At 42.6% G+C, this 14,167-nt stretch overlaps 1 protein-coding gene across 2 annotated transcripts in view; it reads right to left on the bottom strand.

Annotated features, from left to right (window-relative positions):
* The window catches only part of htr4 (5-hydroxytryptamine receptor 4), a 122,058-nt gene that overhangs the window by 40,053 nt on the left and 67,838 nt on the right, over positions 1-14,167 (bottom strand). For both annotated transcript variants that reach the window (XM_028416456.1, XM_028416455.1), the window contains exon 4: positions 9,263-9,463. In XM_028416456.1, coding sequence (XP_028272257.1) covers positions 9,263-9,463 — 201 coding nt within the window. The remainder of the gene's footprint in view (positions 1-9,262; positions 9,464-14,167) is intronic.

Here is a 14,167-nt window from a genome sequence, read left to right as displayed (position 1 = left end):
TTCCGTTTGATCTACAAAACACTTCTGTTTATTTCGGACATTTTCATTCAGGCATCATTTATGTGGAAGCTGGTTTCTGAGAACATTCAAACTGTTGTTGATGTTTTCCACATACACATGTAGGACAATGACTTTTGCAACCAGAAGTTGGCAGCTTCGAATCCCCAAGAATGCATCGTAAAAATGACGATGGAAGAAAATCATTGATCCATCCTCCAAAGCACAAATCCGTCACAAATTGCATAAAGGCCTCTAATAAACTTGTTTATTCTACAGTCAGTGAACTGAAGCTACCATTCAAAGCAGCAGCCGGCCCGTCCTCACCAGGAAAACACAACATGAAGTCAATGTTTGGGCAGCAGTGGCTCAGTGGTAGAGAAGGGTTGTCCAATAACCGGAAGGTTGGTGGTTCAATCCCAACTCCCTCCCTAAGTCATTGTTGTGTGTCCTTGGGCAAGACACTTTACCTGCGCTGCCTCCAGTGGACTCACTGGTGTGGCGTGCCTTGCTGGTCATTGTATGACACTGCTTGGCAGCAGCTCTCTGGGATTATTAAAGTATCTAAAATAAAAAAAATAAAAAATGTTTCAGCCCCTGACATGTGCATATTTATCCAGTTATATCTCTTTATGTGTTTATGGGCACAGGGAGCCGTTGTGATGGAGAGGAAACAGTATGCTGTGTTATGAATTTGTGTGTTTTTAGACAAATCATAATCCTCACACGACTCCTTACCCCGGATTTATACCGGACACGAAAGCGTAGCGTAACTGCAGCGCAGTGTCAAGCACCTTGAAACATTTTCATTATAGTCAATGAGAGTATTTACACCGGCTGCTCCGCGAGTGATATGCGGCAGTTCTATTTTGGAGATGTGTCGCGCCCAAGACGTGTCTATTTGCACCAACTACATCGAGCAGACAGGAAGGCAGTCACCAGAATTAAAGAGTTTCCAGTGGATTTTCAAAATAAAACGCTGTCAGACTGAACTCTTGCTGATTTCACATGCTAGAACATGCTTTTTATAAGGACAACATCAGAAAGGAAAAGGCAGCGAGAGAAGCAGCAGCTGTTCTCAGAGTGGAAGGTGAGGAGCTGCCCTGTGTGTTGAGGGAGTAAACTGAGTTTTCAGTAACTGCTCTGTAACCCAGCCTGACACATGGAGAGGACATTAACCATCAGATAAATCGGCAGGTTACTATGTGACTTTGTCAATCTCACGAGAGTGTGGAGGCAGCGCTACACAGTGCCACGCTGAGCTTTCGCATCCGGTATAAATCTGGGGTTACACTTTTAATTGAAGTGAAAATGAAACTTAACAGATGGAAATGACAAAAAAAAAAACAACAAAAAAACAAAACAGTTTGCAATGACGGGGGGACACGAAGTGAGGTAAGAGTCTACCAAGCTGCTTACACACATACTGTCCTCACCCTACCTCCTAACACACACTTTTGCAGCTGTATTTGTCTCACAATCAGACACCAGCGGGCATTAGTTTAGCAGTAATCATGTGTTGTCTGGGGGATGATTTTTTTTGTAATGTGAGGACATGTGACAAGAAGAAATTGTCACAGGGTCCAAAAAAACACTCAAGTTAATGCTAGTAACTGGCTCTTAGGAGACGCCGTCAGCCTCCTATTTGAGATTCAGTCTCTCTAGCTGATCAGTCCGATCTGATTGATTTAGTGTGCCAGGATGATATAATTAGGACAATTAATTACACAAGAGAACAGAACAGCAGCATCACTCTGCCTCCAACTGATCAAAATAAACTGGGTCAGACGTTTTGTGAATGTTAAATGCTTTATCACTCTGATGAAACCACGATATGTCAATCAGCAGCAGCTGCTCCACTTCTCTCAGTGACATGTAATAAACACTGACAAGTTTTGTGATGTTGTTAGCAAGTGCTACTAGAGGACAATTACGCTGGCTGTGTTTCATGTAAGATAAGAAGTCTTTGTAATAGGTGCAGAATTAATCCTGGTTATGAGCTGCACTGAAGTCATTAGGCAGACTGATAGCTTTCATAATATAAGAGGCGTATGCTCAACAGCAAGGTCACAACACTGTGAGGATCCTCCCGCCATTTCTTCCCCTTTGGACGCTCTACGTGTTTGACACATATCTACAGCATATGCTTACACACATCTCCTCTTTCTCCTTCACAGAATTCTTAGTCTTGACAGAAATATCCTGGACCATTTCAGGAGATTTCGCAAAGCAGTGAGGGGGAAACGTAAACAAAAACGAAATTTTAAGGTACAACTTCCAGACCACTTCTTTTGGACTGATCAGACATGGCACACTTGAAGCAGCAGTTTAAAATAAATTAAAGCTGCAAGCAGCAACGACGGGCCCTCACACTCCTTGCGAGAGATCAACCCAGCAAGGCTGGTCCTGGAGATCAACCCAACAAGGTTGGCCCTGGAGTCAAATCCAACAAGACCACTTCTGAAACGAATGAAGTCAAGTCAGGTTGTGGAGCAACATTAAAGAGGATTAGGAACTTCTTCTCCAGGACTAAAGTACATGGTCCTGGAGATAAAGCCAGCAATGCTGGTCCTGGAGACCAACCCAAGAAGGTTGGTCCTGGAGATAAAGCCAAGGTTGGTCCTGGAGATAAAGCCAACAAGGCTGGTCCTGGAGATAAAGCCAACAAGGCTGGTCCTGGAGATAAAGCCAACAAGTCTGGTCCTGGAGATAAAGCCAACAAGGCTGGTCCTAGAAATAAAGCCAACAAGGTTGGCCCTGGAGTCAAATCCAACAAGACCACTTCTGAAACGAATGAAGTCAAGTCAGGTTGTGGAGAAGACATAACTTTGACAACAGTCAAATGCAGAAGAGCAACATTAAAGAGGATTAAGAACTTCTTTTCCAGGAGGAAAGTACATCCGGAGTGACCTATCAGGACTCTACCTCTTCCACCAACAATCTTCTTAGTGATCCCTACAAAGACTCAGTATTTGTATAGATCCTTACTTGATTGTTGTACTACAACATATAAAAGCACAACAAAATAAACTAAAAACAAATGAAAGAATATATTGTTATGTGTGGTGTTAAAGGAGGACCCAAATGCAGGAAAAAGTTCTAAGTATAACAAAGGGTGAGATTTATTCAAAAGCCGAGGACTAAATACAACACAAACTACATCAAAAGGCAAGAAACTAAGCTAAGACTGAGAAAGGACTACGACCAACAAAAATAAAACAAAGAAATAAATAACAAACCTAAACATGAATAATCTAAAAAGAGGAACTGGAGGATGAAAAGACAGGGAGGACACGACGACAGGTAAACCACAATGCAGGTAAGATGAACAATGATCCGACAAGGACAAAAGGAAGTACAGGACTTAAGAAGAGGAGGGAGACAAGACACAGGTGGAAACAATCCACAATCCACAATCCTCCCTTGGAAACAATCCAAGGGAGGAGCAGGTAATAACAGAGGCGGGAAACAGGAGGAAGTGAAGACATTGAGAACACACAGGGAGGAAAGGACTACAAAATAAGACAGGAAGACGAGGGAACACTGAGGCAAGCACAGGGGAAAGCAGACAGGGAGCACAGCGAGAGATAGACTACAGAGGAAGGTGAACATAAGAGGAGGGAGATGAGAAGGAGGAACAAGTAGGTAGGAGGGCAAGGAAGGAAAGGTCTAAAGAAAGAGGACAGGAGGATGAAAGAACAGAAGGGAGAAGAGAAGAAAGAAACACATATACAAAAGACAGGTCATCCGGCCAGTAGGTGGCACAGTGACTGTAGCATAGCAGCATATCAATGCGTGCAGAGTCAGATGTTCAGCATGACTGTAAAGTTTCATCCACATAGGATAAAGTACGTGGGAGATACAGCCATAAAACATCTATTTCCCGTGCGTTGGCGAAGGGTCAAATTCGTGGTGGTGCCTTTTGCTCAGCCATGTCTTCAGAACCATGTGACAAAATCCTAGGAGGAGTTCGCAAAAGTGCGGATAAGTAAATTGGAACAGGGCATGTTTTTTTCAAAATGTGACTTCCTGTACGTCGTGGAATTTTCGTCCAAGAGGCTTTTTCTTATTGTCACGAGGTGATCCATCAGTGTACCGAGTCTGAAGTCTGTAGCACTTGGGGTGAATATTTTCACACTTTAGGGGGCGCTGCAGAGCCAAGCGGCCACGCCTGCCAATGGCGACAGCGTCAAGTTGCGATTTTCATCGGGGGACAATTTTGTGCCAAGTTTGGTGAGTTTTTGAGCACGTTCAGGGCGTCAAAATGGCGATACCGGAGCCGGAAGAACCGTCAGTCTAGCTCCAGATCCTTGTTTCTCCCTCTCCTCACTAAATGCCTTTGTGTTGGAGCATTCTCCTCATGCTGGAGCATTCTCCTCGTGCCAGGCTCTGTTATTTTTAGTCCAAATTCATTTCCATTCATTCCTTTTTCAGCATCTTTAGCTTTTTACAGTAGATGAATGAGAAGCTTTATACTGCAGCTGCCTGCTTGTCTTGCTTGTTCGCTCTCTTTATCTCTATTCCCGCCCTCTTTTCTCTGGGTAGAACTCTCTGCTTTCTCTATCAAACACACAAACACACTGGTGTTGTCTGTCAGCCAAGCTGTTAAAGCAGGAATACACCGGAGGCAATAGATGTTTCTCTTTTATCTCTTTGAGATTTGTATATTCAAACTCTGCCCACAACAACCAGTTTTTGGTTCTCCTGCTTTCAGATTCCAGTCCTTCTGTCCTGTTTTTTTAGATGCCAGGAATGAATGCAGCTGCTGTTTGTTGGATGCTGGCTCTGTGTCACAATGTGTTGGCTTACTGGGACACAGGGATACAACAAAGTCCACACCTGTGTGTTACTAGAAGAGTAAAAATGTCTGTAGTAAACAAGGCCTCTTTAGAAAATTCCCAGAATGCACTGAGGTAGGGGCCTCTTAGGTACGATTGATGGTTCAGACCCCCCTTCACGTCTACACATAAGACATAAGTCAGAATTAAAGAGAATATGATGATAGTTTAACAGTTTTTTATCCTGTTGCCAACATTCAAAGGCACTGGCAGCAGCAAAGACTTACTCTGAAGGAAAAAAAACATGGCTGCCATCATGATAAACCAAGTGTCAAAACTTGTAATTCACACACCGCAACCACTGTGGGCTGGCTCCAAAAGCGAGTCATTTCCCATAGACTCCCATGTTAAAATGGCCGACTTCGCAGCAGAAATGAACATGTTCACAGCCTGGTACAGAAACCATTCTGGCCTCAAATGATAGGTTCTCTTCTAGTGTCAATTGTACTGGGGGTGAATTTTTTTACAACTCACTCGTTTTAATTAATTAATATTCAGACTTAAAATTCCGCATAATTATGGGTGTCGCCTGACGTATCACAGCTGCTTCCACGATCGCCCGCCCCCCCTAAACTCCGCTCGTGCTCCCCCTCTGTGTCCATATTTGGAGTTTTGGCGGACGTGACGCTGCCAACATGGCGGCGGTCAGCACGTCCCGGAGCCTCCCACCGAGCCTTAAAACGGCTCTTCAGAAACAAACGGGTGACGTCACGGAATCTCTGCCCATAGTTTTTACTGTCAATGTGATAAACATGACAAACCCTGGGTGTGCTTCATTTGTGTCTGCAGCGTGCTGTGTTCCTGTCAGCAGCTCAGCAGAGCATTCTTTTCAGGTCAGGAAACACTGAATGCTACGACAGTGTCTGACTGCAGTAAAATGTGAAATGACAGTATTTACATGCAGGTAGAAATATTCTAGGACTGTTTGTCATTTCTTTTCAATGGTTTGTGTTCTGGTGCCAGATGCCTTTCATGGTCTACTTCTTTGTTTACGCTCTTTCTCTTCCACTGATGCGGTCAACAGATGCTTCTTTTCGGAGATTTATAACATAGAAAAATGTGTTGTTTTCTTCTCCTGACCTGTTTTTGTTTTTTCCTCTTCTCTCATAAATGCTGGAAGCTACAAATGGCATCAACAGGCATCCCTACATTCCCATTGTAAAAAGCATTAACATCTGCTTTTCACTCAGCTGTCACAGCAAGTAGGGACAGAAGTTTGTGTCTGTGCTGTGAGAGCAGCACCTTGCCTCCATATTGCACCATTGTGACGGTGAAGTTTGAAAAAGTTGTATTTCTCTCCGTAACTCTATCGACACGATGGCAATAAAAAGCTGTCAATATCTGTCCTTACCTCCATCCCAAACCTTTCATTCAGCCCTAGACTTCTCTGTGAGAGTAAAGCAACAAAATAATGTGTCTTTTTTGGTGCAATTAAGCACTTCCTGCCTGACAAGCTGATTCGCTATGAAATTATTTGATTTTTTCCCAGCTTCCTTTGCACCACCACGCTCTACCATTACCAATTGGATGTTAAAAAAAAAAAGTTTTTTAACCTGTTAAACCTGATAACAGGCATGATTATCCGCACAAAACATGTTTATTATTATAAATTCTGCTGCAGTGCGGCCATGTTTTGCAGTCCCATGAAAGAGGGTAAGCTATTTAATCGAATGATAGAAAAAAATCGAATGGACTACAATACCCAGCTGACGTAAAATCCCCTTTGTGAAGAATTCTATCAAATTTGGTACATTTGTAGCCAAGGAATAGCTGAATGTGATCAATGGCATCTGTGTACATAGACTCATTGGTGGCATAGTGTTTTCCTCTGTCAAATAGGAAAAAACACAGGCGAGGACATAAATGTCACATTTCTCCTTATTCTAATTTACTCAGGCATACTAATAGACACAATATTTTCAACACTGGAAATGCATTCTCTGAGGTCCCTAGATGTCCCTAGACACCAAGAATGTGCATTATGTAGATTATTGTTGTGGTACATTTCTTCATTTTCTTTGGGAATGTCTTTTAGGTTTTTTTCCCCTTAGTATGGCTAGGGTTAAAACACATACTAACTACTGCTGCACCTCTGAACAGTAAAAACTCCTGTAATAAATCAGAACTATTGGAATAATGGAGGTGTACTTAGTTTAAAATGCACCCTCTCCAGGAAAACAACAGTAGAGGTCAACGTTTTTAAGGAAACTGAAATGGTGTTTCTGTAGCAATGTTCTTCCTCTTATCAATAATAATAATGCATGCAAATTAAAAAGGAGCAACTTGTTCTAGCGGCTGGAAAATCACAAAGGCAAATAAAAACATTTTCTTCTGGAACTTCTTTCTGTGTAGTCTGGATCTATGAGTCTTTGTTTTTTGCAGTGTTGTGATTGTGTTTATCTCTGTCTGGCAGCTGAACTCTCCAACACAGAAGAACTTGGTTTCAGGTTCCGGCTAATTAAAGAAGATCGCTAACAAATCCAGCGTTAACCCTGCCAAGGCTTGCTGTAATCTTTGGTTTCTCTTCTTCTGCTGCTGCAGCACATGGCGCGGGTTCTGTTCCAAATGGATCTCTTACGTTTTTGCGGCAGCTGTCTTGAGCGACACTTTCATTAATTCACGGTCTCATCCTGCAGTTTTACATGAGAATGGACGTTCAGCCTGCCGTTGTGACAAGATACTCACATATCCTGACACCCTGTAATTAGAACTTGCTGTTCCACGCAGAAAAGTAACATACTGAGCCGATACTGAGCCAACGCAGGCGGGTTTTCTGCTTAACCTGCCCCTGATCTTCAAATAATGGCAGGGTATTATAAGTTAAGGTCATTGTTCATTATTTAAGATGTTTCCTGGTCACTGTTGTGATGAGAAATGAGGATTAATTGTGTGGGAAAGCTGCAAGTTGTGAGTCATCGTGGTCCGAGATTTACTTGGCTCCACTGAAGCTTTTCCTTAAAACCAAACAAAGCAAAGTACAACAGGACAGGCACCAGAATCAACCTCTTCACCTGCATCATTAAAATCAAAGGAGTATTTGTTCGCATAGGGTCAAAAGAGACAACAACAACAAAAGAAGCAATTAAAGTAAGATGGGGGGGTACGGTCTGTAGGAGATGATTCACGGGGGATGTGGGGGTAATGAGGGGTGATAGCCTCGCTATGAATCAGTAATGGAAGCTGTGCTCTGCCAGGATGCGGAGGCAGCTGCATGTGTAGAAGAACACAGAGCTCCTCCTCCTATTCGATGGTTATGGTCAATTGTTCTGCTGCCAACCTCCATCCTTCAGTGAGAGGACACAGAGTTTCTGTATTCTTATTGTGGACACGTCATTACCGAATGATAAACACTGCAATACTCTCTGTGGTATCTCTACTTTTAAAGTTTATATCTCTGACATTCAGAAACTTTTAATACGCCGAGGTTCTGCAACTTCATTTTCTCCCTCCGTGATTTGTTTTGCGGGATGTTCCGAAGAACTTTTCAGTCTAAAACATTAACAAACAGCGATAACACTTCTGCTCACACCTGTTCTGAGGTGTGTGTGTGTGTGTGTAAGTGGAGTTTGGGTGATGTTTAATCCACAGCTTTTCCCATTTCATATGACAGCCAGTAAAGCCAACTGCTGCAGCTCCCTGTCTATATTGGTAGTTTTTGGATCAGTATATTCATGCTTTCAGTCTTTAAACATCATCTCACACCAGCAAAGTCGAGTAATGCTTGTGTTATCCAGCTAAACTTTTTCAGATTTTCAAGAACCACATCCTAACCAGTAGATTTTAATGCTTAACCTGAAGTTTGCGTGAAAACAATACAGCTCCGGGTACCAAGGGGACAGGAACGGTGCCACTACCCAAAACCCATTGTACCTCCTAACACAGGCTGTCCCAGCCTTATGATCAGATGACGTTGGCTCATATTGTTATGCTTTAGGAGATTCTGGTGATTGTTCAGAGTGGGAGAGAGCGGCTGTGAGCCTCCTCTAGAGATAGCTACAAACCACTTTCCATCTGAACAGGTGAAAAACCTTGGTCTGTTGTTAGAGGGAGTGTGTGTACACACACATGTTCCAGGGTCCTGGTAAATAACTTTTACTGCAGTGTTCTCTGGCAGGTTAAACTGTTTCTCGGAGCTATAAATGCCAAATAGTTTTTCAGTCTGTTGAAATAAGTTTCATCAGTCAGTCTGGTAGAAGCAGTAAAAAAAGAGTTTATCCAGTCCTGCTCCTCACAGAGTGTGAGAGTGGTTCCAGTGGAGTTAATGTCAAAGCTGTCAAACCTGAAGGGGATCGCTTCATTCAGATAATATCAAATTACACTTTTACTGACTAGCCTCAGATCACCGAAAGATGCTCAAACACTGGTTCAGCCTCTCTGGTACTTTAGGAGACTGTGGAGAGGATGTCAGATGAGGTGGTAAGTCTTACCTGTCCAGGGCGATGCAGCACAGGTGAAGTATCGACGCTGTGGTCAGCAGAACATCCAGCGACGTCCGGACCAGACAGAAGGTCTCTCCGTAAATCCAGTGCTGGTGGACCAGCTCAATGGCACCAAACGGCATCACCAGCACTGACACGAGCAGGTCGGCAAACGCCAGAGACACAATAAAGTAGTTGGTTTTGATCTTCCTGATGGAGGCAAACAAAGAGAAGGCAAACTTTTAATTAAAGACAGCAATGATTAAATGGTGACTAAAGATCATTTAGAGATGACGAGTTCTTTAGACACTGTGGGGTTTGTTTGGCTTTCTTGTTTCTCAAAGTGATGCTGAGAGTGATAAGAGCGAGACAGATAACCAGAAACAATTAAAGGACATATTCTCTCAGTAAACACATAAAAAGCAAATGTGTTTTTATCTGTATTATTTTGACAACGGCTGATTAAAAGATCCATTCGTGAAAAGCAATTTGACTAAAACAACAAAAGAGCACATGAGTGGTGCTCATAACCCTGTAAACATTAACAAAGAGCAGCCTTTGTATTTGCCATTAAATAGTGTTTGCATGAATCATCATGTCTTGTAATGTGGAAGCCGAAACGGACACGTTTCAATTAAATCATCCTACAGGACATGAATATAGGCTGGGTCTGAATAAAGAGTTCATTCAATACAAAGCTGCAGTGAATGGTGTTAATAATAACTGGCATACAACAGATTGTTTACTGACGCGTTTTTACAGACATATTATTAGCTTTAAATTGATCACTGAGTGTAATATTACTATACAGTGACATCTTAGAGAATATTTTTTTTTGGCTGTGTTCAAATGTTTATTTATTTATTTATATTTATTCAAATGTTATGTATAATAAAAAAAATCTATTAGTGTGGTCTCTCTAAGGCCCCGTTCACACTGGAGAAAGTCATTCCAGCTAGAGTAGGATTGAGCCCAGACAGCCTTTAAACTGGATGCGTTCAGACCTATTTTCAAATCTGGCTAGCACACACTTGTGTCCGCACTCAATCCGGCTTCATCCAGCATGTTTGCTGTCCTCCAAACCACTAGGTGGCGCCTCGTAATATACAGAGTCCGTTCGCGCCCCGGTAGGACCGCGTGTGCACATGCGTTGTGTGTTTTTTTGTCCCATGTCGCGCCCCGTGAACCGGAAGTAGCATGTCGCTATCCGGATTCGCTCGCCACATTTGCGTTCACACCTGAGCCACATTTGAGCCCATCTGGCTAGATCCACCTCTCGTGGGTGGATCTAGCCGGATTGAAATCAAACTGGATACAGCCGGATTCGAGGAGTTCACACTCAGAAAAAAACACATCTGGATTGATCAGGATGCGGCCGAATCCTGCTTAAGCCACATTTTTTTCCCCAGTGTGAACGGGGTATGAGTGACACTGGCTGTGAAAGGGAGGGATTCACACAGTAAATAGACGGCTGGCTGGGCTATGAAGTCAGGCCACTCTAGGGGGTAAGAGTGGCTGTGGGACTTTCACCCAGGTGAACCAGGTTTGTGTTTATATAATATAAACACAATAAAACACAATCGTGTTTGTTAGGTCACAAAAGAAAAATGTGTCGTTTTAAATTTTCAAGATTATTTCATGCTATGGGAGGAGACTGGACCGATGGGACACCATCCATGCTTCTTCACCTCTTCAAGGACTTTTTCTCTTTTTGTGAGTCATTTCAGAGGATGTGTTGACATAAACTAGAGCAAACAAGAATTAAGCACAGAAGCAAACTCTGCAGCCTGTGGGGCTGGTATACAGCAGCAGCATATTAATGCTCATTGTCCTGGTGACTCAAGACGTTGTTTCAGAAGAAAGTCTTTGGAGAAACATTAACATTATCATCAAGTCATTACAGTTTACTTGGCAATCAAAGGGAACAAGATGCAGACAGAGAAAAGGTCAGGTTCAAAGTCAGGCTGGAAGTTCATCTTCTATCAGCAGCAAGGAAGAAAATGAAAAGAACTTTTCTATACACTCCTGAAAGAAGGTGAAACCACAAAGAAGAGAAAAAGTTCAAACAGCAGGATTTCCCAGGCTGGATCCAGCTTGGATGCTGGGACTAACGAGTCTGTGGAGTCTGTATCCCTGCTCTGTAATAAAAGATTCTTCATCCAGTTACACAGATGAGGGTCATGCTGTTCATATGAAGTGGTGCAAAGATATAAATCGGACCACAGGATATATTTCACTTTCTTATGTTGACTTGTTCTCTGCAGTAGGAGTCGTATAAATAATGAATTCTTTTTTTTTTTTTTTTAAATCTACACAGAATTTTACTCAAAATGTGTGTAGTAAAAGTGTACACACGTCTTGTGTTCGCTTTGTACTTTAACACTTGTACTTTAGCAACTTGATGAAAGTGTGCAGCTGCATATGAAATTCATAGTGGAAAGAAAAAACAGCAACAAGCTCCAGGGCTGAGAAAAGCAAAAGTTTGAAAAGTAAATAAAAATAAACTGCAGTTTCCCTTGTGGCCTCTAGGGGTTCCAAAAGTGAGCCAATTTCATAGACCCCCAGAACAAGTAAGAAGCGGCTGGGCAACATCATCAGCATCATGGACATATCCTCTCATTTATCAGGTCGATCGGACACAATGCAAACTTTGTACCAAGCAGCTGACAGGATGAGGACTGGTTCGTTATCTGTATTAGACACTAGCATTCATGCACCATCGTGGGGTGATGCCTCCTGGAGTGGATGGAGTCCACTGCATGTGTAAAAAAAAAAAAAAAAAAAGCTCTGACATCATTTTAGCTGCAGAAAATGAGACATGAAAAGCAAAACATGTGCAGACCTGATACATTATGCAGTTTGGGCACACATCTACCAGCTACACGCTGAAACACACACTGTCTCTCACTCTGTCTTTCCCTTTATTGTCACACACACACAGAGATGCTTCCTGTGCAGTTCTGTGCTCGACAAAGAGCAGAACTGCTGACACAATGTGACAGGATGCCACTCTGTCAGCCCAGCTGTGCAGTCAGGGCTTTAACAAGGTGGCTGTGTGTATGTAATGCGTCTGATGAATCAATAAGAACACTGACAGCACTATTGGCTACAAGCTACTGGTGTGATATGCACATCATCATCACCTGAAACAGAGCAGTCGGCCTGTCAGTCACAGGATAATGCAGTGGGGTAATCTCTCTTATTAACGCATTCACACAACAACAACAACAACTGTTAAGTAAATAAAAGTCGGCCGGTCTCTGTGGATGTTCTGCAGCCTATAAATAGCCTCAGTAAGAGCAGACGGCTGGGAGGGTTTTCCATCTGCCGGTCTCTAACCCAAACAGTCCCCTAAAACAGGCCGTTAGTGCTGGACCAACCAGCTGTCTGCAGAGCACACGTAAATCCTGCCAGACACACATGTAATGACACATACTGTAGCACATGTTTATGCACACGTTGTATACTGCACTTACACACACACACACACACACGTTGGCTGTAATTCAGAACAGTTTAGCAACCATTAAGAGGCCCCGAGGGGGAGGGGCTGTGTTTAGTTAGGATGACACACTGCGTTTAGCTCAAAGTGCTATGAATAAATAAAGTTGATTAGGAGGGACTGTGTTATTGTGTGAGGTTACAGATGCACACGGTGTCTTCAGTGCATTATGCATAAAGAGCTGAGAAGGGATTTGAAATGGAAAAGCAGGACGGCCTGTGTAAATATTTGATGTTTTTCTTTAGGAAATCATTTACTGTGACAGTAAATACAGCTTTGACTGCAGCCGTGAAACAACTCTGATGATAAAAACTCCAATAAAAAAGCACAAAGCTTGTAACAGTCACTCAGAGGTGTAAAAGCAACTGTAGCGTTTAATGTCTCCACAGCGGTGCCGTCACACAGGAGAGTTCATGCAAAAAAACGTATTCCTAAAGGTTCTGTAAGAAGGTTTTGTGTCGTCAGTGAGATTAGTCACATGGCTGCATGAGCGCATTCTGGGATTATTGTAAAAAAACTAAAACTTTAATTTGAGAAAATTCTAAACACAAAGTTCGAAGGACGTCTGGTGGAAACAGTTCTAAACTAGTTGTGAAGATGCGCATGTTATTTTCAGACAACTAATGTTTTCTTTGAATATTTTATTAAGCTTCATAAAAAATAAAGAAGTGACCAATAATAAAAAAATAATCATTTCACAGCAGTGTGACTGCTTGAAGAGCCGTTCAATGTCTTCCATACACAGCAGACAGACTGTGTAGCAGCATGTGTGGGACCGTGCGTGTGTGTGTTGCACAAACTTGACATGACACATTGAGAGAAACAAGAAGTGGTTGGTAGCAGTGGTTGTGTGTGTGTGGTTGGTTTATTGATGAGTGGTTTAACACTCTCTGAATCAAAAGTTTGACAAGTAAATAAAATAAACTGCAGTTTCCCTTGTGGCCTCTAGGGGTTCCAAAAGTGAGCCAATTTCATAGACCCCCAGAACAAGTAAGCAGCGGCTGGGCAACATTCTCATTTATCACTCATTCTCATGAATCACCTTCTGCTGGTATCAAGTCTCAGCAGAAGACTCTTGTTCGCTAGCATTACTTAATATATGCTAACAAGGCAGTTTCACATTAGCTGTAGCAGGAAGAGAAGGAAACCTGACAGAGGTGACACAGCTCCACCAGGCTCACCCTCGTATTTGTCTACAGAATGTATCTTATTGTCACTGTTAGACACTAAAGTTGGCTGAATTAACTTCAGCTGGTAAAAACCACACAGCAGAGGATGCTCGGTGAGGCTAAAGGTTGACCCGACTAAAATGGGTTTTGTGGCACTTATTCCCAACTCAGATGTCTGCAAACCTTTTAATGTAAATGAGTCTGGAACTTCTCTGTTCTTTTTTTCCGGGGGGGTAATTTTTA

This window comes from Parambassis ranga, chromosome 10 (genome assembly GCF_900634625.1).
Source record: "Parambassis ranga chromosome 10, fParRan2.1, whole genome shotgun sequence".
NCBI lineage: Eukaryota > Metazoa > Chordata > Actinopteri > Ambassidae > Parambassis > Parambassis ranga.
Note: the sequence above shows the minus strand (reverse complement) of the source record. Positions and strands in the feature narration are given on the sequence as shown.